This window comes from Emydura macquarii, unplaced genomic scaffold (genome assembly GCF_026122565.2).
Source record: "Emydura macquarii macquarii isolate MOO-44397 ecotype Brisbane River unplaced genomic scaffold, CSIRO-AGI_Emac_v2 contig_1483, whole genome shotgun sequence".
Taxonomy (NCBI): Eukaryota; Metazoa; Chordata; order Testudines; family Chelidae; genus Emydura; species Emydura macquarii.
Window position 1 is genome coordinate 17,048,167 of NW_027131620.1, and position 24,307 is coordinate 17,072,473.

The following is a 24,307-nucleotide window of genomic DNA, read 5'->3' on the forward strand; positions in this document are numbered from 1 at the left end:
CAACACAAACTTTATGTAGGTCTTGTCAAAACAACAGCTATTGATGGTGGTCAGTAGGTGGCTGTTTAATCTTTTATAGTATTTTGGCAACATACTATATACATAAAAAATATAAAATCCCAGAGCCCATTATCCCCCAGGTTCTAACTGTGTGGGTCACACTTGGCTAGAACTACGGGGCAGAATTTGACAGTTTCCCTGTAACTCTAAGCAGAAACTAGAAATAACATTATTTTTTAAAATATCAAGTTATTTTATTTAAATCAGAATAACATTTCACTCAGGATCTCCAGAATGTGAACAGCTGTTCCTCACAAGCAATTTCTGAAGAGATATTTCCAAACAAAAAAGATGGTCATCCACAATGTCAGAACCATTCTTAAAATTGACAACTTAACAATGGATTTAAAAAAATAATTCATTTATATATTTGTGTATACACGCACTATGCATTTAAGAGAAGAGCATTTTATATTCATTTATATAATCAATATAGCAGCCTATCATCACTGGCTTGCTGATGTCTGAGATCGGAGCTGTAAATCCCAGCCATCTTCCAATGTCTAGGAGAATGGTGAACCTAGCCCTTTACCAAAGGCAACTTTTTGGTGTGGGTAGCTTTGGGGTCCTGATTTTTGCAGCCACTTGTAATACTGAAGCTCTCCCTCACTCCCGACCCCCCAGCTTCCTTAGCCCTGTTTCTTAGGAGGTAAAAGTATCAAGAACCTACAGTCAACCAAACATGCAATCATTTCTTTGCATGAAAAGGAGAACAGTGTCATAATGCACCAATGCATAGGAATTATGTTAACAATTTTCTTTGTGAATTCTCAAACATACTGGAGACACGACTTCCAGCAAGATTTCTGCTAAGTACCTTCTGAAACTTGCCATTTTACTAGATATCGTACCCTAGCTCAATAGTTCTTCATTTAGTTCTACTAATGGTACCGGAAGGTTACCTTGGGTCAGAAGGAGGGCAGAAAGGTTAAACAGACATTAGCCACATTTTTAAGACTCTTTTAAAAAAAAAAAAAAAAAAAAATTCAGCTCCTGGGAGTTTGACTCACATGCAAAGTGCTGAATGCTGGAGTGGAAAATCTGAGAGGAGAATTTTGTCCTGGAATTGTAAAGATGTGCACTAACTTGATATGTACATGCAGAAAACCTCTGGAGGCCTGTGGACTCCCCAAACACACCCTATGGTGTCCTGAAGCTGAGTTCTATGTTTTCATCTGCAGTGACATTTTGGAGATTTAAGGTCTTGCGACACAGCTTTTTTTTTTTTTTTTAAACTGAATTAAAAAAAAGTGCAAAATAATGATTTTAGAAAGTCGTTATTGTATTTCTGCAACCAAAAGGCCTTAGAAAATGCAGCAGTGGTTGCACTATCTAATTCTTAGTCCCCATTTACAATAGAAAATAAACCTTGTTTTTTCATACTGTTGTGACCAAACTATATTTTAACATGGTCTTTTCTATCCATACAAACAAGAATAAACCATGGTATTTAATGTTTCCCTATTTATTTAGGTATCTACCAGTGTCAGAACAGGGTTCTCTCATATGATTCTAACGTACATTATAACTGGGTAAATAATGGAATTTTCAGTTCACTGGCCATTCCGAGAAACCGCGGGGGGAGGGGGGGAAGGAGGAGGGAGAGAAGGTAATTTGGGGTCAAACTGAAAACAAATGTTTTGAAAAAAAATTAAAATTAGTGGAAAAAAAGGAGTCAAGTTGAAACAAAAGGTTACATTTCAAGATGACATTTTTCAATGTGGGATATTTGTCAAAAGCAAAGAAGAAATCATGAAATGCCGGGCGGGGGGAGATTAACCACCTCACTTATAACCTTTAGCCCCATGGTGGAAGACCTGAGTTCAGTTCCCTCTCTGCCTCATGCGAAGGAATTTGAATAGGGGGTCTCCCTTCACTATGGCAGAGTGCCCTAACCACCAGGCTAGAGAGTCATTCTCACTTATTTTCATTGTCTTCATGAATGACTATGAACTGCCACTTTGAACGACAATGAAGAGTCACTGGGCTAGGACTGAGGTGAAATGACTCCATAGCCTGGTGATTAGGATACTTACCTAGCATGTGGGAGACTCAAGTTCAAGAGCCAGTTCCAATGACTATTGAAGTAGTCACAGAACAGGACAATTTACAGTAATGTGTCTCCCCTTAATTTATAAGCTTCCCTCCTTCTGATAAGGCTGAGAGGGGGGATTGAACTGGGGTCTCCCACATCCCAGAAGAGTTCAGATGTGTCGGGGTCAGATCTGAAAACAAACTGACCCTCTGGGTTGAGCACGCTGACAAGTTGCCATGCCTTCCACTTTGCAGCACACTCAGCGCAGCAAGGTGAAGGCAGCTGGCAAGGGCAGGACACACAGTTACCATCATGTTGATTCCATGGGCAGGCGGTGGCCAGAGATGAGGAGTCAGGAGCAGGAAAAGCCCTGCCAGGCAAAGCCCTAAGGAGAAAGTGGTGGCGGTGCCAATGAAGCAGCTGGGGAGTGGTTCAGGAGATCTCTTCTGAAAAAGACTTGACACTCAGGTTGGCTGTGCTAAGCTCGGGTTCAGGTCCGGGTCAGGCCTTAAAACTAGCACCCTACCAATGGGCTAAACGCTGTAAAAGGGAGGTTCTCCTGGCCCCTGCACGCTGGACAAATGGCCAAATTCAAAAAAATTTCAAGTTGGGATGTTTCAGTTTGCATTCAGCAAATGCATCATAAATTCATGAATGGTTTTGGGGTGACAAACCGGATTTTTCAGCAAATAAACTATGCTGAAACAATTTCACCCAGTTCTAAGTGCACAACCAAACTGGGGGAAAAAACTGCCTTACAGCATGGTTTGGTCACAGCCAAAGCTCAACATGATCATTTTTGTAGTGCAGAGAGGGACTAAAGTAGATCCGCAAGGGAACCAGAGCACCATAAGTCACATAGGAAATGTTACCACCGCAAAAAAAAAAATGGGGGGGGGGGAGGGCCTTATTTTGTTCTCATTTATACCAGGATGTCAATCTGGCATAAGTTACAATGGAATCAGGCCAGAAAACTCCACCTGTACATTTGTGCATCAGAAATATAGGAGAACAGATATCTATTTATGACGCACCGCAGTACGTCGGTGCTGTGGATAGGTATATACGGTAGGAACCAAGGAAATACTGCTGTATAACGTATGCCTAGGACTTAAAGGTGAGTATAGTAATCCCAGTATTATGTACTGGTGCCATGGGCACCTCCTTCCCCAATGTTCCCGCTAAAATGAAGATGAGTGGAGCACATGTGGGGAGAGGTGACTGCACCTTGCTGGCTGGCAGAAGCAGGATTAGGATGGATTGTTGGGGACCATCTCGTAGGCTTTATACAGCTTATTGAGAAGCTCGTTCTTTTCTTTCTCAGGCAAGAAGCTGGACTGAGCTGCACTGATGTTCTGGGAGGGAAAAAAAGAAATAAAGAGACAGATATAGCTGAGTAATACCCAAAAGTGAGAGTGTGGGGTTGTGACTGCACAAAGCTTTGTGCACCGGTAAGCATGAGCAAGTAGGTGCAAGTCAAATGAACACTTTTGTTAGCACTACTACGCTTCAGCTCTTTTGTGCAGCCTCAGTTTTCAAAGGAAACTGCTCCTACCCAGTAAGGGCCTTAAAAGAAGCAGGACAAACAACGTGTCTTAACTCCTTTATAAGGCTCCATGCTGTGCAGTTTAGGGGCCCTGATCCAAAGTCTATTAAAGTCAAGGGAAAGATTCCCATGGACTTCAGTGGGCTTTGGATCAGGCCCTGCCTGATATGCTGCTGTTATGACAAAGATCGCTACTAGCTTCCTTAGCAATTTACAGTAATGTCTCTCTCCTTAATTTATAAGCTTCCTTTCATTAAACAGAAAGGAACAGCTCATCTTCTGCAGGAGCTTGCAGTAAAACTGCCCATGGATTTAACAGTATAAAGATCAGAGCTTTCTACAGCTGGAAAGCAAAACTAAAGCATAAGTCTGATCTCCAGGAAGACAGACTCTTGTTCCTTAAATGTGGCCCCTGATGCAGGCCCTGTGCCTCCTCCTGAAAAGCTGCCTTCTGCAAATTCAGCACCAACACACAAATCTTGGAAAACAGCTGCTTTCCAAGATATGGCAGGCTGCAAGAGTGCCTGGACAGTACACATCTCCTAACAATCCAGTGTACCTCTCAGGGTGAAACTGGAAAGGATCAGTGGTTGCTCATGAACAAGTGAAACTATCAGACTATTTTTCTGTCCCTGTATCTTAGGTACAAAGCAGATGAAAAACAGAATTATTAGATTTTCAGGGCACTGCAAATGCCAACCTGTATGGAAAAACACAGTGGCAGACACCATGTGATGGCAATGTGATAAGTGATGGCAAAAGCAAATAGCCACTTGGACGTGCAAACCAATTGGTTACAGTTACATTGTGCTAACTGCACGCTCCAGTTGAACGCACACATTTTTGCATCTGCTGAATTCTCCAAGTCTGGCCCATGCAATCATAGTCAAATTAACTCTACTGCAGTTCCATGCACAGTGAAGAGCAGCCAGCAACTGGGACTGACATCCCCACATCCTGTTGCTCAATTCCAGTCTGAGGAACTATACAGTAAACAATTTTCACCATGACTCATCCCCAGTAAAGCCCCATGCAGTAAGTTGGAGTGGAGCGTGCTGCACCTTTGCAGATCATCCTGGTCAAAACACTCATAAAATCGTTTATGTTTTCCTGCATTCATTTCGGATGGCTATTTGTATGCCTCATGCTGACTCAGCCTGTCTCCCCCCAGCTACCAGCTGAAGCGGACCCAAAAAGCTATCTTCACACTGCTGTTATGCCCCACATAATTCAGCTTTTCCCCACACAACTGAACTCTCTTCTGGTTCCATATTTAAAAATGAGATTTATCTCAGCAATGATGGATCACGTTAGGCTCCAACACGCAGCTTTGCAGAGAACATCCCAAGACAACTCACCACTCTCTTGAACTCCTCTTCAGTGAAGCCCATGAACTGCTGAGCTATTGTGTAATCCGTCTCTATTACAGAGTTAAAAATGAGTGGGTCATCAGTGTTCAGAGAGTAATTGGCTTTATCGTTCATAAACCTAGGAAGATAGAATTTAAAGTGGGACAAAATATTAGAGTTGGCCTAGTCTGTGTTTTTCCAAGCACAAAATACACTAAAAATCTTTTCACAGCTTTCTATACAGTTTGGTTACTTTGTATCCAGCTACATAAACAATACCTATCAAAGCTACAGTTTGCAATCCAGAGCTGTATCTTGCTATTCACCATCCTACTTTTTAAATGCAACAACAAACCATTCGTTGGACAGATGTTCAGAGAGCCCGGCTCCACCACCCACTCCAGAGCCAGACAGCAACGCTCTGGAATCTGGGGCTTAGCCCACAGGGTGCTCAGAACAGGAGCTGAAGGAGGGCAGAAAGCTCCCCTTAATGATAAAAATCTATCAGGACATTTGTTACAGCTCCTCCGAACTGGTCCCTCGGCCGAAAGAGCAAGGATGGACAATACTCGCATAAATGGTTAGAATTCGCTTCTGATGTGAAGTAATCAAGCAGCTATAAATAAGTGAAGTCTGAGTTAGTTACTTGAAAATATTATATTTAAACATCTTACTGAATTATTGGGTGTTTCGTAAAGTCCGGATCACATGCTCCAGTGAGGCTGCTGGACAGAGGACAGGTCTATACATATATGGGGACGGAGGGAAAGGGAAGGAAAGAGAGAGAAAAAGGTAAAGTCAGATTCAGTCTCTTCTGTGGCACCCAGAGACAGGTTCTGAAGCTCTCTGGCAGGGGCTGGGGCTGAAAACCACTATGTAGATTTACAAGTCTGTGAAACCAATAATGATCATCAAGTCCCAGCCTCTGCAATGAGCATTTGCCCCCACATCTGCTGAATATAAACATTTTTGTACACCTTTTTTTGGCTACAAGTTTTTGCCCCGGACAGAAGGCTCTTGTCATTCCCATCCCCCCCCTCCCTCCCAGCCATTCTGGTAGAACCACCCCCCGTCGGAGTGAGCAATGATCTGTGACATTGCCATGTGTAGATGAAAGTCTGGCTAGGAAAGCGACCACAGCTATCTGCAGAGGATGGTTTTGGTGGTTAATTTACACTGAAGGCCCAGACTGGGTTTTGTTCTTTTCACATCTGAGGAAGACAGGCTCCCAAAAGCTGGGAACTTTTAGAAGCACAAGGTTCTTCAAGATCTCACCTGCCACCGCTCTCCCACTCTGATTGCCACTCACCCTGTTGCTGGGAAGGGGGAGAGGTATCTCTTTACCCAGAGAGCCCCGGCTGCTCCAAGCATCAGCTGGAGATAGACTCAATACTACAGGCTCCCTTTCCCCAACAGTGAGCATGACATGACCTCTGGCGTTCAGCACAGAGGAAAAAATGGTTACTAACTTTCCATGACTTGTTCGAGATGTGTTGCTCATGTGTGCACCACATGCACTGATGCCGGAGATTTTTCCCTCACTGATATCCATAGGGCCAGCTCTAGCACCCTCTGCAGTGGCACATGTATGTGTCGGTATAAGGGGTGCTGCTGCCCCCCCCCCGTTCCTTCTTGCTGGAATTCCAACAAAGGGGAAGGAGGGTTTGTCATGGACCGGACATGAGCAACACATCTCGAAGAACAACAGTCACAGAAGATTAGCAACCATTTTTGTTTCTTTGAGTGCTCGCGCATGTCCATGTCAGGTGACTCTCGAGCAGTACCTCTGGAGGTGGGCCAGGAGTTCACAGACATGCCAACTGCAACACCGCTCTGCCAAAGCCTGCATCTCCCCAGGCCTGTTGCCTGATGGCATCGTGGGATGTGAAGGTGTGAACAGAAGACCAAGTCGTGGCCCTGCAAATGTCCTGTATTGGAACCTGAGCTAAGAAAGCCCCTGACCAAGCCTGTGCTCTTGTTGAACGGGTTGTCAGAGTGGCAGGGAGCACGAACTTTGCCTGCTCGTAACAAGTTTAGATGTAGCTGGTGAGACTCCCCAAACATATCTCCAAGTATATCAAAGAGCCCATCAGCGGGGGTCCCTCAGCTCCTTCGCCTCCAAGCTCAAATTCATGACTACCCTCTTGAGTAACTCCTGGAGCACTCTAATATCACCCTGCTGGACCGTGGCGGAAGGACCCACTACCACCTCATCAGGCGAGGATGATGATGGAGGCAGGTAAGGGTCTCCTGCAGCCAGGGCAGCCTCTTTCAGGGGTACTGCTGAAGCCCCTGCAGCTTGATCTGGTTCTTCATCCAAGTCTGGGGGGCAGGTGCTGCACTGTTGCCGAGCGTCTCTCGGATGTTTCCGAGATTGGCTGTTGCAGCTGCGACCCTGGGGCAGGAGGGAATCCTCAAGGGCTCCAGAACTGCCATGGTCCAGTGACCACAAGCCCGGTGGTAAGCCTGGGAGGAACCTGCAGCCGTGGCTGGTTCACTTGACCCCTGGGTAAAGTGATCTCCTCCCACAATGAACCCGAGGGGTCCTCTTCCGGGGACCACAGTGGTGCCGACCTTGTCTCCACCTCTTTAGTGCACTAGGAGGTCCGGTGTCTCGGTACCAGGGAGCGGTGCCGGGACTCTGCCCATCAATGCTGAGCGTCTGGGGATTGACGATGGTACTCTGGCAACTGGTAGCGGTGCTCCAGAGATTGACGCCATGGCTCTGGGAATCGGTGCCGGAACCCTGGCGACCTGTGTCGAGGCTTCAGGGATCGGTACCAAGGGTCTGACTGGCATCAGCGCTCTGGGGACTGGTAATGGAGTCCTGGTGACCACTGCCGGGGCGTCGGTGACCAAAAAGGGGTTGGACAGCAGTGTCGAGGTGTCTGGGATCTGGGCAGGGGCGGGGCATTGCCTTGCCCCTGGACACTCTTGGCTGGCCGTGCCGGCACAGGGTCTTGGTGCAGAGGTCTCTCCTCCTAAGTAGGGGGTGGCATAGGAAGCGAGAGCAAGTCTTTGGCTGCCTGAAAAGCCTCTACAGCTGCCAGGAGTTGGAGGCGGGTCCCAGGGAGGACTGGGAGCTCTGATGGTGAGGCCGTAATTGGGCATAGCTGACCTGAGTTCCGGGGAAGACAAGCAGTCTGGCGCAGGTCTTGGCTCGTCCACCGCTCTGTTTGTCCTTCTTAGGGACCAGGGTGCACCCTCTTCTGTCATCCCTCTTCTTGTGCATGGTGACTGATGCTGGGATGAACTCGATGCCGGCAGGGTGCTTTGAGTTGACGTCGATGTGCTGGGTGCAGAGCCTGAGTGGGCAGCTTGGAGCCTGGTCTGAGAGCATACTCCATCAGGAGCGCTCTTAACCTGATGCCCCGGTCCTTTTTAGTGGGGGTCCAAAGTTTCTGCAGATCCCGCATTCATTCATCGTGGATGTGAGTCTCACCCAAGCACTTTCAGCAGCTTTGGGGAGGATGGTTTACTAGCACTGGCTTCTTACATGAAGCACATGGTTTGAAGCCTGGGGACCAGGGCATACCCTGTCCCTGGGGACATGTCCCCACGGGACTAAGTAACTCATTAACTTATCTAGCAGAACTACATACACTAAAGGCACAGAGGAGACCACTGATAGAATGTTGCCAAGGCAAGGACATTCCAGCACTGCCATGGGCAGTGAAAAGGAACGTGTGTGTGTGTGCGTGTGCGAGAGAGAGAGATCAGCAGCGCCCTTTATACTGGCACATATGTGCGCCACTACAGAGGGCGCTAGATCCGGCCCTTTGGATGCCACTGAGGGGAAAATCTTCAGCACTGGTGCATGTGATGCACACACACCGGACATGGAATGGACATGAGCAAGCACTCAAAGAAGAACCCAAACTTTTATCCCCCATGTGACATTGCATTTCTGCTCAACATCCCAGTCAGCCAAATACTGGAGGCTTGTATGTCTGGTTTCCACCAAGAGCCTCAGCCAAATTCAAATTGTTGTGTGGGGGGCTGATTTCACTCTAAATGCTGTCAGCACTTGGACTTCAGGTGGCAGCAGTTTCACCCCTAGAATAAAGGCATTTATGTTCACGTTCATTATCTTAAGTGCTGAGTTGTCATGCAGCCCAAATGAGAGCTGATCTCTCACTCTCAGACAGACCAAGGCGATGGTTACAAAACTGCCACGCCAGCAAAATTAGTCATTACCTCAAAATGTATATTCCTATCCAACAGCTCCCTATAAAGGGCTTGGTCTTCCAGGACCTTGTAGCCGTGCCCGATCCGCTCTGCCTTCAGGACTTTGATTGCCTACAGGAGCATATAAAACATTTAAAGTCTGAGCTAGGGCTTGATTCCTGCTCCCCAGAGTATCATGCAGGCCTATAGGAGTGCCTGAGACCCACCAAGCCCCGTACCAGGACTCCTGTATGTAGGAGATGGGGTCCCAGCTGCTGGGAGATCCTGCTCCTGAATGCTGTATGAGGCTCCATCTCCTGCTCCCTCTTTGTACGATGCTCAGACTCTGCTCCCCTAGAGCAATGATGGGAGACTCGGTTCCCAGGAGCTACTGAGTGATGGGCCCTGGCAACCTTTATCCCCTACATTACAATACAGAGTATTTTGCAGTTCTGCTGTAACTTATTCCAGTGCCCTGTGCTGGGGTTTCTTACCTCCCTGATGACAGACGGTGACCCAACCTCCCCAGCATGGACAGTCCGATGAATGCCACATCTTTCAGCTTCCTAGAAAAGCACATATGACGCAAAGAGTGAAAATGCTGCTGTGGGACTGGAAAGGCAGAGAGGGGTGTGTGTGTAAACAAACTATCAGGACAACAGCCCTACCACCGACTACTCTTTGCCTTCAAGACGGAGCGACTGCTTTCAACAGACTGTTGGACTGAGAGCTCCAGAGCAGCCAACCACTCCATCCCCCAAAAGACTCATTCAGTCAGGAGTAACAACTGTGGAGCAACACAAGCAAAACAAGAAGAAAATCAGTTACCAGTAACAGACGATTCTGTGGATCTGGGAAATCCCAAACCAATTCTTATGATGAGGCCCCAAATCCAAAAGTCCTGAGCACTGAGCACATGTCATAGGGATCTTAGCAGAGGAAGAACAAACACACACATGCACACCGTCCAAGTGGTTGCTCTAGCTGTTCTGTATTACTGAATTTTTCAGGTGCTTTGTGAATTTTCCACTTGGTTTGCAGCCACTGCATGTTGAGGCTCCCCTGTGAAGTGCCAGGTAAGACACAGCTCTGCTTGGTATGTTAAGAAAAGCCCTATATGCATCTATTTGAAATGAGACAGAGACTGTGTGTGTCTGCAGTGATAGCTTTGTTTTAAACACATGCTTGTTGTGTGATCTGTATACAACAGGGACTCACACTGTCACTCCAAAGGCTGACTATGCAGTCAGGGCTAAGATCATCACTCTTTCCCTTTACACTGGTCTTTCACTCAGCAATTGCTAATTTGGGGAGTTCTGAAGATGAACAGTTTAATCCAAAACCTCCGGAAATCAAAAAGAAATGACTCATATGGGCTTTGTGCTCTGATAGTTCAGAGCCTGATCCAATGCTCCTCCTCCTGATTCCTATGATTGATTAAGTAAGAGTCAGTGAGAGTTTTGCTGTTGACTTCAGTGAAGCATGACAGGGCCTTCAGGTTAGGGCTCTGAGCAGTGTGCGTGTGAGAGAACCCAGAGGCAACAGTTTAGGACAAAAATTCCTTGCTCAGGCAAAACTCCCACTGAAGTTTATGGGAGCTTTGACTGTGTCAGGACTTCAGGAGCTGGCTTTAAAAGGTGAAACAGTGTTTAAAACACAACTTTTTTTGTTTCCAAAGCATGTTAAATGCACAGGCCACCTCTTAGGGGAATGACACCCAGAGCGAGTCTCACTGCCTCTCCAATTCCCATCATTTTGCCAGCTCATTTAACAAGATCACATTCATGAAGCAAATTAATCGGATATGCAGCTTGCAGGAGAATTTGCCTCCTCTAATATCTGTGATCAGAGAGCGGCAATCTAGGGGTCAGGGGCGTCATATGGCACCAAGACTGTATTGGAGACAATGGGCTCTGCTGCTTTCCAAGATTCCACCCCTAGTCTCACAAGGTACGTTCCATTCCATCAGTTCTAGTTACCTGCTCTTTCACTAAAAGCCATTGTGTCTGCTCGGTTTTACTGTTCATTTACATATCCCCTTTTGGTGCTCTGCACGGATTAGAAAACCGTGAGATGGGTGGTTTACTTGGGGTAGAAATTTCTGTGGGTGTGCGCATTGGGGAGGGAGCCAGGAAACTCCCCCACATCTCCACTCTCAGGGTATGGCTACACACAGTTACAGGGTGGGATTGTCACTAGGACAGACATATGGGAGCTAGATTTAATCTACTTACCTACAGTTCCAGAGCAGTGAAGCCACAGCAAAGCACGCATCAGCGTGGGACAGTCGCCCAAGAATCATGCAGGGTTCCAGGCAGGTTTGTACAGTAGGCACTGAAGCATGTGCTCTCACAGCTTGACTGCTCCAGGACCTGAGATAGCTAGATTAAAGCCTGGCTCAGGTGTTGTCTACATGAGCTGCAATCACACCTCAATTGCTGTAAATACATACCCTCCAAACAGCCTCCCCTGGCTCTAAATAACCCAGAACTTTTCAGCCAAGGAAGAGATTGTCCATTCCTCGGTATGTTTCTATGGTATCGCTTGCCAAGGATATTAGCATGAGCTAATTATCTAGATTTGCAGCTTCAAGATCTTTACCTGGATTCCCCCCAGGACTTCCCCACCACCTAGAAGGCAATTCACAATTAGAACTCTCCCCAACTGAAGTGGCAGTCACTGACTCCTCCCAGCCAGAATTTAAATAGAACACAGCTGGGAACTCTGGTCCAAGGGCAGACATCTGATTGCCTCATCATAAGCCTCTCATTTCATAAGACACATTATCCATGTTACTGTTGCTGTGTGAAGCTCCAATGTGAGGGCAATTTAGAAAGGGAGCATCCACTTTCAAGCCAGCTGAGAAAGCCTGACACATTGGAACTTGATTTGCTTTGTGTTTCTCTGAGTGTGAATGAAATACTGGCTTTGAGACAAGAATTCTTATCCTTCAGGTTGAGAAATCTGGACTTTGATACCCCAGACATAGCAAGCTAGATATTAATTGATAAACTTATTTTCTATCTGCCTTTAAACTACCTGGATGTAGCATGACAAGCAACTAATTGATTCATCTTGGATAATGCAAGTGTAACAGTTGCATAAGATGAAGGTACAGTTGCTCAATTACCGCTCATAATTTATGACAAGAAACTTCAGCATGTTAGCAAGGATAAGAAACTACTACATAAGTAATATCTTATCCTAAGTGCTTCACTGAAAGATGATAGCAAGTGAGAAACTGCACAGATTTATAAAAATGGCATTGGGCATTCATGCAAGGAGATAGCAATTGGGAAAGTTCAAGTGTTCAAGGCCATGCAAATCAAAGCATGACTCTTCCATAGTCTTGCCCTCACAAGTTTTTGCTTTCGCATTAGGACATTTGTACGGATTTCCATGATAAGCACAGATGGCAGTTAGACAGCTGACTACAACAGAATACCCCTGAGATAGCCCTGATTCCACCTCAACCAACTACCTGACATCCAGCACTATTTTTAAATCCACTGTCCTTTCAAGCTGTGCTCCTGAGCATCCTCAGCTCCCACTGTCCTATGCCAATCATGTAACTTCTTAAAATACAATCAACACTACAGACTCCTAAAACCCTTATATATATGGGAGATATTTCTGTTGGGATTCCTTTTTAAGCTATTAGTAAAGCAACTGTCTAGTTAAAAAGACTACATTTCAGGAAAGAAGTCTCCTCCAAGACCATCATCTTAGTTTATTAAAATAGAAAAAAGTTTGAACATGCAACATATGTTTAAGCCACTTATGTGATTTAGTTTTTGCATTTTACTCAGCTGGAGACAGGGAAGAGGGACAGACAGTTTGGTCTTTGACAGGAGTTCCCAAACTTTCAGCTGCCAGGGCTACATCATTCAGTCTTGCTCTTATGGTGAGCTGAAGCAGCTCCTCCTGGCCAGGGCACTGGGCCCATGTCATGTGGGAGAGGGGCAGGGGTGGGGCCTGGAGTGGGAACCAAGACTTGGCACGCCACTTGTGAAAGGTTGCCAACCCCTGTGTTATGTTATGAAGGGCTGCACATAATTGTAATGCCACTGGACTCAGCGGGCCAGTCAAAATGTGTCAGCAGGGCTGTAGTTTGAGGACCCCTGATCTTTGGTATTGAGCTCTGATCCAGCAAAGCAACATAAGTAGGCAGCTCCATGCAGCATCATTGGAGCACCCACACATCAGAGTGCAGGGTCATTTTACCATCAATTTCACTTTGTGGCTCTGTGCACTAGCCTGGTGCTGCAGAACTGAGGTTGCAAACACAGCTGGGACACATCTAAATAAAGACATCTCTTTATACTTCAATTATTTATGTATATCTAGATTAGCAATTTCAAAACAAATTAAAAGTAATATTTCTGCTATGCCAATAAAACACCAGATACCCTTTGCAAGGTGCTGTTTCTGCACAAACCAGGAAGAATTTGATGCAAGATTTTTTGAGAAGCTCACTGAACAAACCTCATAAGCCTTCCTATGCTCTGGGAAGGTCTCAGCCATCAACAACTCATCCCCAGCCAGGTCCATGGCTACCACTGTATTGTTCTGGTATTTCTTACACAGCTCCAACACCTCCAGCGACCAGCCTGGAAAGAAAAACAGCAGGATTGAGGTAAAACATTCCACAAGGGTAACCCCGAGCTCATGTCCAAACCAATGTGGATGTTAAATTTCTTTGCTTTCCAGGATTTTTCTCTGAGTTTGAAGCTCAATAAAAAGCAACAAAATCCTAGTGCCAGATTTACAGACCAGAGCCAGAGAGAAAGACCTCCATCAATAAGTGAACTCACCGCCTGTAAAGTTGGTAGGCATGACCTGTTTTAGCCCTGGTTATTAAGCCTTCGTTATCATTATAGCCCTGACGAGAGCAAAAGGTAAACTAACGCCATGAGTAAGCCCCAGTAGATTGTAGTGCACTGTGACGGCACTTTAGAACGCATGTGCCTAACTCTATGGTATGGGAAGAACTCCCAGCTGCAAGCCCCTGCTTTCTCATTATCACAGGCCAGACAAAAGGTGTGGGGAGGGGGGGGGGGAAAATGGGGTGGGCAGACAGGTCCTGTTTAAAACTGAAGGGCCATGCACTAGATGGATCTCCATCCATACTACCATCACCTAGAGTTACGCTCTGGGCATTGAGTTCAATGACAGAAGCATAATAAGCCTAAGACTCAATTGCTATTGCACTCTTTTCATCCACATCTCTCTTAACGCTACATCTAAAAGAGGGTAAGTATTTTTATCCCTGAGAAGACAGAGGCACAAAGAAGTGAAGCGATTTGCCCTAGGCCACAGAGCAGGTCAGGACACAAGCCAGGGGCAAGGTCTCTATGCCACAGATACTGTAGAGTTTGCATGGGGGCAAACAGATGAGCTGACAAATCCTGTGGGTGCACTTTCACAGGCCCTTTAAAAAGGCAGCCTGGAACGGCACCTGAAAAGCTCTTCTGTAACTATGTGTACTTCGTGGCTTGGAAGATACGGGCTGATGGCAGTTACAGGGAGGAAAGAATGGAGAAAGTTGGGCAAATGCAGTCAGTCAATCAATAATCCAGGCTTTAACTGCTCCTAGAAGTGTCTATACACTAGCACGCTGAGGATGATGTCTAAAATGACAGACAGAAGAACTTATGAAAGTGACCATTCACTACAGATGCATCAGAGCCGCTAATGTGGATCTGTTTCCATGCTAGTTTTTTTGGACTGAAAGCTACCAATTCAGCCCTTGGGCTGACCATTCTGGGCACACAGCTCATAGCCAGCAGTATCCTTGCAATGGGCAGCTGTTTTGCAAGTGTAGTTGCCGCTGCAGACAGTGGGTGTTAAATACACAATGCTGCACAACCTTCAGGCAAATCCACTTTGCAATTCTGTCAATTCTAGTACAGGCTGGGAGGGTAAGAAAGGGGAAGTTCTCTTCCTCCTTGAAATTAAGACAGATCCAGTTTGTGCTGGAAACAAAGCAGCACCCAGTCCAAATCCACATTTTCCTCATTCACCCCTGAAGTTTGAGACTGAGTTGAACTGGTCCCCTGAGCTCACAGCAAGGAAGAAAGGACTTTTAGCATCTCCAATAATTCAGAGTCAGCCAATGAGCTGGAGAACTGGAACAGGTAAGTTATGATCAGGGAAACCCTGGTGCCAGGCAGAAAGTGACACCGTGGTGCCCACCGAAGGCATCACTTCTCAGGGAGATGCTTTGTACAGAGCTGAAAGCAGAAAGGGCTTTTTTAGTAACAGGAATCAAGAGAAACTTTGAGAAGAAGGGGGATAACTCAATAGCTAATTTCTACTTGATAAAACTAATTGTTTTCATCCTGCTAGAGTCTGAGAGAGGAAGGGAAATCAAGAATGATTTCTGCTTTTAAAGTCAAATATTTCATTCCGACCACATGTATCTTAGCTAATCACATAAGCGGAACCACTATCCAAAGGGTCTTAGATCCACCATATAACCACAGGCAGGTTTCACAACTCCCATGGTTGTACAGGGCTAAGCGACACCAGCTGATGGGAGGTCAGGAGGTATTAGTGGCAGAAGGTATTAGTGTGCCATTATGGGCTCTGTGTAGTGCAGATTGGGATAACACAGCTATATTCTTCCATCTGCTCAGTATTTCGCCGTAAGAGAGAAAGCCTTGGGAACTATCTAGTGACTGCATTTGGTTTAAGATGCGCAGTGAGGATGGGCTGCATTTCCCAAGCACTAAGTACTACTGGCCTGGTGCTGAGCATCCACAGCTCCCATCTAAATCAATGGTAGCTACGGAATGCCAGGTACCTTTGAGGAGGGGAGTCAGCCCATATGTAACCAGGGAATATTGTTCTTTAATGTTTGCCAAGTGCTTTGAACAGGTAAGTGCTGGGTTTTAATTACTTGCTATTTTCTCAGCAGTTAGAAATGGATGAGAACCACTAGTTCAGAGTCATCCGGACTAAGGCCCAGTATGGTCCCCGAGAGAGGGCATAACCACCACTGAACTGACCCTGCACTTTACCTTAGCAAAAAGGCCACAGAACAGAAAAAAGATGCAAAGTTAACAATTAACAAAGTACCTATTATGCATGTTTTAGTTGAAGATAAGTACTTACAAGTCAGTGATATTTAGAATATAGCTCACATGCCTAGGATTTAATCTAATTGTTTAATTATTTTTTATACTTGTATAGTTTGGAGCCATTATTTCAAACACAAGTTTAATATGCTCCAGTTCTCAGACTTACATTTCCACCTTCCTCTGAACTCACTGCAAATTTAGGGGGAACATCTCATTACACTAAGTTGTATCTATTCAAAAAAGGCACACTCTGCAAGACTTAGTACAGTTCCCAGATGAATGCCACTGAAAACTCTTCCCTGAGTCAAGTCAATGGAGAATTCCAAACTAGAGTCTGTGGAATATGTTTTGTGACTAACAAAGCTATCCATTTGGACACTTAGGCCCTCATTTTCCCAATTATGTCTACATACAAAATGCACATTTACTCATGTGCCCAATTTGTAAGTGCAATTACCATAGCTGTGTAAGTGCAACAAGTGTGCACACAAGTGATCAATTAGATATTTGGGTGGTCATTTATGCATGCGTTTACTGCCTCTGGGCATGCAATGACTGCATGCACAATTGTGATAATTAGACATGTAAATATGTACATATTTCTACAATCACATGCACACAGTTCTGAAAATTTGACTCTTGGATCTTCCCGTTTGATTCTGGGAAATTTTCAGATTTAAGATAATTTTTCATCTTTTTAGATCAAGACCTGCCATACATTACTAGCATGCCTTGTCACCATGCATCCACTAAGTATCCTGAGGCAACTGTTCAACAAAGGTTTAAAAAATGTCAGTTCATGCCTTTGTTTATGAAAGGCTAAGTTTCTGCAAAACTGTTTCCTGATCTTCTTGATTGTGCTATTTCTAGAATGCAGCTTATATAAAGTGCAGCAGTTCAAAACAATATAGGAAGTTGACTGACCCAGCACACCCAGATAACTGTATCTGCTGCAGATAAGTGTCTTGTTTATAGATGCCAATGAGGTTAAGTTCATTAGATATTAGATTCCTAAAAAATGTAGATAGGCACCTACTGGGATTTTCAAAAACATGTAGGCACCTTTCAAAATCCCACTAGGCACCTGTCTGCGTTTTCAGGAACCTGCATGCCTTTAAAAATTTAGTCTTTAGTGAACGTGACTTAGTATATTTCACCTATTTTTTGGATCGGATTCTGCACAGGTTTCGGAAACAGCTGGTTATTTAATTAGCCCTCATTGTAACCAGACAATGGAAGTGCAGCCATTATATAATTGTTCTCCTTAGCTATGAAATGTTTCCAATGTGGGTATCTACTCTACAACTTTACCTGAAGTGCTGGAAATTCCATTTGTTATTGCTTTTAACTGCTAATCATTTTTGTTCTTTTAGTTTACACCGTGCTTCGGGATGCTGGGAACAGCACAATATGATACACATTTCAACCCCCACCTCCCAAAGAAGTTCAGAAATTTGTTTCATTCTCAACCAGGCACTCAAGTTTCCCCATCTTTCTCAGGGAAGGTGATTATATTGGATGAGGCTCCAGTATGGACTGAAACAAACAGTTTATTTCATGGGTTTGGTTTAATACCAAGATTAGGAAAAGGCATATTATATATGGTATTTCAAGATGTAACTAATAGTCTCTTCACAGGCAGCTTGTATGCTCTGAATCCCAAGCCTGGTCTACACAAGGCAGCTTACATCGACCTAATTATGACAGGGTTCACACTACAGCCTTGTCCTGCCGATGTAAATGCCCTGCACTGACATAATAACTCCACCTTCACAAGGAGGTGCAGGGCTTATATCAGTGTAATAGTGTCTGTGTAGACATTGCATGTTACTTATATCGGCTGTTGGCTGTCTTTTCAATTTCAGGGCCCCATGCTGGAGTCGTGAATTTGATAAAAAAGCCAGACAGCAAAAGCCCAGCTGCCTCTGGGCTCCCCGCTCCTAGCCAGGATGCACCCAGCCCACTCGGACCTGGCTGCTCTCTGCCCCCAGCTGGGCTGCTGCCTGGAGGCTCCCCACTTAGGGAGTCGAGAAGCCCAGGTGGCTGGCCCCCGCTCCCAGCGTGGAGGCGAGAAACCTGGGCACAGCTGCCCCTCGCACCCAGGGGGAAGCAAGAGGTGAGAGCTTGGGAGGGCATGGGGTGCAGCTGGGCTCCTGGGGAGGAGCTGCATGGAGCTGAGAGCCCTGGCTCTCAGTGCCCCCACACTGCCTCTCTTCAGTCAGTGGAGTTGCTCCTGGAGAGGACGCATACCACCGACAGAAGGAGGGTACCATGAACATCAGCCTACTCAGTAATTACTGCGGTGGCTGTAAGTCAACCTAACATAGGTCAACTTAAATCTGCAATGTAGACATGGCCCCAGTTATAAAGAGCAATCCTTTAACCAGGCCCCTGCTCCTTTAACCCCAGCTGGAGCTGTCCTGCCTCACGCTACCCAGCTCTTGGTTTTTATTTTAAAGCTAACCACAGGAAACTGGAATGAGTTTCCCACCCCACTTAACCACTTCTATTTTGCATCCGCAAATTCATCTCTGCGACTGGCCCAATGTTTCTATTTTTTTCCCCTACCTTGCATCATCTCCTAAGGGGTACTAAATCGTCAGATTTACGCCCCCTCCCTGGGGATAAAAGAGCTGGAAATCCCTGAGTAGGTATGAAGAGTGTCTTCTCCTCCCTCAACCTCTCTTCCACTGGCACCTACATGGGAAATAGCCATCACCTTCCCATGGCACGGAGCCAACATTCAAACCTGACCTCAACAAATGATGCTTCCCTAATATTCCCCCAAAGGATCTGAATTCAAGGCATTTCATGCCTCTCACTCCCCGCAAATGGATAGGGAAGGAGGGAACAAGGCAGCAGGTGAACTGTAATACATTACTTGGCATATGGCGCATGCAGCATAGAATAGACCTGGCTTTGATGTTGAAATCCCTTTCTCCATCCTGTAATCCCTGATTAACGAGGTTAACCACTTCATCCGGAGTGAGGTCGCCCCTGCAGGAAGAAAGTTTAGAAGTTAGCCAGCAAGCTGGCAAAATTTGTCACCCCAGCAATCCCAGAGGAAGATAAACTGCTTCCCTAATGGCAACATCACTGAGTTGGTTGTATCATTGCCAGTGGGCTGTTAAATACAGGAGAATCCAAACACTGCCCACTCTGGCAAAATGCCAGAAAGCAAAGGACTACATTTACATCAAAAGAGGAGTACACTGCAGCCACCCGCATGCTGAACACCGGACCAGCATCCTTGGAACGAGAGGGAGCATGTTCTGCCAGGATCTGTAGTCTCAAGGCTAGATTTACAACGGTATTTAGGCAGCTAGTAGGATTTACAAAAGTGTCTAAGCAGGTTAGGTGCTTGACTCCCTTAGGCACATGTGTGAATCTCCCTTTGTGCCTACCTGCAGCACTAGCCATCTTTGTAATGGAGGTCCACAGTGACCCATATCTGTTTGGAGGATGAAGGAGCCTGCACTGCAGAACTGCATGGGATGCATGTTGGCCCAAGAGAAAGACTTTCACAAACCCCATGCTAGGTCACTGTATTTCTTTAAGCAAATGAACCAGTTTTCTTCTTCCCAGCTGACACTTTTTTTGGCCAGAAAGTCTTAAGATGCAAAGCTTTGCACTATACTGGCAGCAGTGAGCAGAGGGACACAAAAAGCAGCAGAAGTCTCACGCTGTGTTCCGTGAGGAGTCCCAGAACAATCCTTGCAAAGCTGGATGCTTCAGATTAGCGACACACTGTTATAAAGTGCCTGGATGACACAAAAAGATAAACTGAGAGCTTCGAGGGCTGCTCCCAAAGTCTCAGCCCATTAGCTTTACTGGCAGACATGATTGCATCTTGGATGGGAGGTGGAGATCTGTATCTGAACTCTGGTGACCTCTTGAACAAAGAACAGCTTAAGCCAAAAATCTTACAGCTGTTTCCCACAAACAGGACAATGCGCCTGGGGCAAGATGTCCTCAGAAGAGGGCAGCAGATGGAGCAGTTGAGAGAGGAAGAACATTTTTGATGGGAAGGAAAAAGCATATACATGACTATTACTACATTCTAGATAGAGATAAAAGGTGTTCTGGGTCCTACATAAACAGGGATTGGATTGCGCATCAGCTAACCAACACCAGGTTAGGCTTCTCCTTGCCTGAGCTCAAAACAGCAGGACCTCACTGATTTGTATGAACAGCGAGATCCATTGCAAGCTTTAGTGATCTCAATGAATTACCAAGTGGTGAATGAACAATTAAAACAAAAAAGACGGCATCACAAAACGTACTTGGTTCGTTTATTTTAACAATTGCAGTTTGTAATCCTCAGTAGTTAGCATGCTGCAGCATGTTCTGGAAAAAGATAATTGCAACTTCACTACAGCACTTTGAGGATGTGGGAAGACAGAAAAAGGAGGGGCTACCAAAACACAGATGAAACAGCTTCTAGCATGTATCCGTGTTAAAACATATTAATGGAACCTAACTTGTGCTTTCCATTGCACCTGTATGGATTCAGCTCTACATTTAGTTTTGGTGCGTACCTGCACATATAAAGTGTGTATGACTGCACACACTAATTTGTATGCACAGTTATCAAAATTGTGCTTCCTCACTGGATAATTACCAGCAACTGTGTCTAATTGGTTATGTACATCTACAGCTACTGTAATTGCACTTGCAAATTAGGAACACAATTCTGCACCTGAGCAGTGAAAATCTGGCTCTCAAGTTATAAATCCTCCTTATTGTCTGCCGAGAGCAAAACTGAATTCTCTCCATTTGCTGGTCAGTGGCTTTTGCACAGATCTTAGTGTGCTGTGTTGGCACTTTCTTACATTTTATGGATTTACTCACTCTTTTTGGCCCCAGGGAACAGGATGTACTTTGCAGTTGGCTAGGAGATGGGGGCTGTACCTGACCTCAACACAGATGACACCTTCTTTTGCTTTCATTTCTACCAGCTCATAAGCTATTCTTCTTACAGCTTCGCGGTCCCCCCTGTAAGGAAAAGAACCAAATTAGTCTGATTTATGAGTTCTGAGGAACCAATGAGCTGATCAACAACATCTGGGAGAGTGGATCTCCTGTGGGGTCTGACTGCTTCCCAAGGGACAAGCATTCCAGTCTCATCAGCATATGGTGCAAGTCAGCACATGAAAACTCATCAGACTCTCAAATAAATTAGAATGCAAAAATTGTTTGGCTTGGAAGCAACCTATCTAGTGAGTCATTAAGCTTCTCTCCCTGAATGGTAGCAGGACTGACTTCATCATATCTAAACCAGCCTTGCATAAGCCTACTCCCCCACTTCCTAGGAACCAGGTTTCCCCTCCCTCCTGGTCCCCCCTCCCTGATAAACAAATGAATCACATGATGTTATTAAATATTTGTTATCGAATACATTTTGATTTACTATATTTTGTAGCTTAGAGTCTCCCAAGCACTCTCAAGATAATACACATCCCAAATTGGCAACCCTAGCTTTCATGTCTGAGATCAATGAGAAGTTTGCAGAAGTCACCAGGGTATACGTTACTTACGCAATGGCCGGCATGTAGAGAGCAAACTTCTCTAGGAACTGGGTGAGAGTGAGTGGTTCCGTGTAACTGATATGCTTCAAGAGGTCTTCAGCAGTGTAGGCAGGGAGCGGAATTTCTCTTTTCCTAGAAATTGATACACATTTCACTGACAAGGAATTGGGTTACACCTTCAGAAATATAGCTCCTGCTGCTGAAGCCTGCTTTGAGTCTATTTCTCCACAGAAGAGATACAGCACAGGCAAAAGATAGCTCAGTCTTTCCAACAATGCCTCACATATATGCCTCAGGAATCCCCACCAAGGCGAGAGAGGTGTCTGATCTTTATCAGCAACAATAGACTCCAAACTATCCAAAAGAAACTGGGTCAAAACAGAATCTCTTTTCCTGGTGCCTTGGTACTTCTGCTCCTGGGAGCATAATTTGGCATTTATTTCAAGAAAGTAATTTCTAGCCCCAATTATAGACTCAAGAGCTGCCAACAGTTCAAAGAAGCTGACAAACATTGGATTGCTTATCTGAACTGAGTCACTGCAACCTTCTGAGGTTTGCCTGTTGCTAGTCTCCAAGAGCTGGTCAACCCTGGACCTTTCTGCTCAGGCTGCCAACAATAAAGAATAATTGCGATGTGAAGTTCCAGAAGGGTAGCCGTGTTAGTCTGTATACAGCAAAAACAACGAGAGTCCTGTATCACCTTAAAGACTAATAAATTTCTGCAGGCATAAACTTTTGTGGGCTGCAACCCACTTCGTGAGATGCATGCAATTGTGATGTGGTGTTTCTGATGTGGAAATCTTTGCAAGGCAGATACCCCACAAGTCCCCTCCCAGAGAAGCCACCAAAGAGCTTTAAGCTAGAAAAGCCCATCCATCTCTACTAAAAGCGAGCTTGTGAGCTGGAGAGGACAGTCTCCAGATCTCATTACCAAGGGCTTGGCCTTCTCCATTCCCAACAGCCAACTAAACAAGCTAGCTTCAGGGAAACAGTCTGACTGATACCGCTCCTCTGCTCAATAAACACACGTGTTATCGCTCCATGTTGTATACATTCAGAGTTCAAAGGCATAGTCAGTTACCACAGATGAAGACCCTGGCACTCAGCATGTGTCATACATTACTGTTAAGTATTACTCTTTCCATGTTGCCCTTTCCACTCTGCGGACACGCCGTTTGTCCAGTTTAAACAGGCACCCCCATGCCAGGCCCTACACGTAAAACATTATCCTTCGTGAGCCCATAAACTAGGCCCTTTTCCTATCCTCATTCAAATCCTTCCTGAAGGTCTCTGTCTATGGTACACTCAATTACTGTGGGCTGGATGCAGAGTAATTTGGGATTGTCTACACATAGAGATAAGACTTTAGACGCACTAGGTGTATGGAAGTTAATGTATGCACCATAAAAGGTGGATGAGCACAGTCAAGTCGGACAGAATTTAAATCTATGTTTTCAGGGAGTCTAGGGATTGCAAGCACAAGGCTTAGAGCAGGAATGCAGAGTCAAGACATGATCACCAACTCATCATCACATGCAGCTTTCTATGCTTGGGGCCAGATTTTAAAAGCAGCCTCCCAGACTGCACCCACAAAATGCTACATCTGCACAAGAACCAGCACACATTTTGCTCTACCCTGAGCTGAGCACTATATGTTGGGAGAGGTAGTTTTTGTAGGCTCCAGCTTTATATTCGATATGAAAATAGCTTGAGTCACCTCCATTTTATACAAGTGTGGGGCAGCCCGAGGCTCCTGCCAAGTTGCAAGCACCGTCCCCTCAGGTGGGTGACGTATGGACACTCCTGTCAATAAGAGTCAAGAGAATCCCCAGGTAACCATACAACCTAATTACCCACGTTGCCATTAGGGAAGCAGAAGAGCCCCAGGGAATTAGATGTGTCAATGAACCCCTCACCCATCAGGATACCTAACCATACACTGAAATCTTTAACCCACTCCTCTACTCCTTTGATATGGATGGATGGGGGAAATCAAGGGGAATTCTTACACAACATACCAAAGGCGTATCCAACACTTAATGAGCTAGATTTTCTTGATTCATCTTCTGATTATTTATCTTGGCTGCACCGCAGAAGCTATTGTCAATTCTAAAAGCACTTTAGCCAGGACCTGAAAAGTCGTTTCTCTCTCCACAGAAACATATTTTATCAAATCCTCTAATCCATCAGTCTCAGATGATGCCACGCCTGTTCTGTTTTTACTGGAAATTGCTTTCATGGCTAAAGCCCCCCTATACAATTTTTAAGTGCTATTTGTTGGGACATGGGAAAGACCCTGCAAAAGCTGGTTGTTAGATTCAACCTAATCATGACATTCTTGAGAAGAGGGATCTCTTTAGATGATTCAGAGCCATGATTTAGAGCTCTGTTTGGTTTGTGGCTTGTGAGCATAAGGACAGGTGCACTAGGGTCACCGTTTGCTTACATACTTGACACCAATTCAGTCCAGTTTCAATACTACACTATTAGAAAGCATACAGTTCTGGACATCGTGCATTCAGTATCAGCACTGGTCTACA

At 45.3% G+C, this 24,307-nt stretch overlaps 1 protein-coding gene across 2 annotated transcripts in view; it reads right to left on the reverse strand.

The window, feature by feature from the left end:
- The window catches only part of ADA (adenosine deaminase), a 45,340-nt gene that overhangs the window by 5,002 nt on the left and 16,031 nt on the right, over positions 1–24,307 (reverse strand). The window contains exons 3-11 of one of the 2 annotated variants that reach the window (XM_067554352.1): positions 21,777–21,899; positions 21,091–21,234; positions 19,121–19,236; positions 13,643–13,767; positions 9,652–9,723; positions 9,188–9,289; positions 5,665–5,732; positions 5,000–5,129; positions 3,323–3,450 (exon numbers count right to left, since the gene is read on the reverse strand). In XM_067554352.1, the coding sequence (XP_067410453.1) occupies positions 3,346–3,450; positions 5,000–5,129; positions 5,665–5,732; positions 9,188–9,289; positions 9,652–9,723; positions 13,643–13,767; positions 19,121–19,236; positions 21,091–21,234; positions 21,777–21,899 (985 nt within the window). In that variant the 3' untranslated portion in view covers positions 3,323–3,345. Of the gene's footprint in view, positions 1–229; positions 3,451–4,999; positions 5,130–5,664; positions 5,733–9,187; positions 9,290–9,651; positions 9,724–13,642; positions 13,768–19,120; positions 19,237–21,090; positions 21,235–21,776; positions 21,900–24,307 lie in introns of those variants that run through there. The other variant, XM_067554351.1, reaches the window with a different exon arrangement.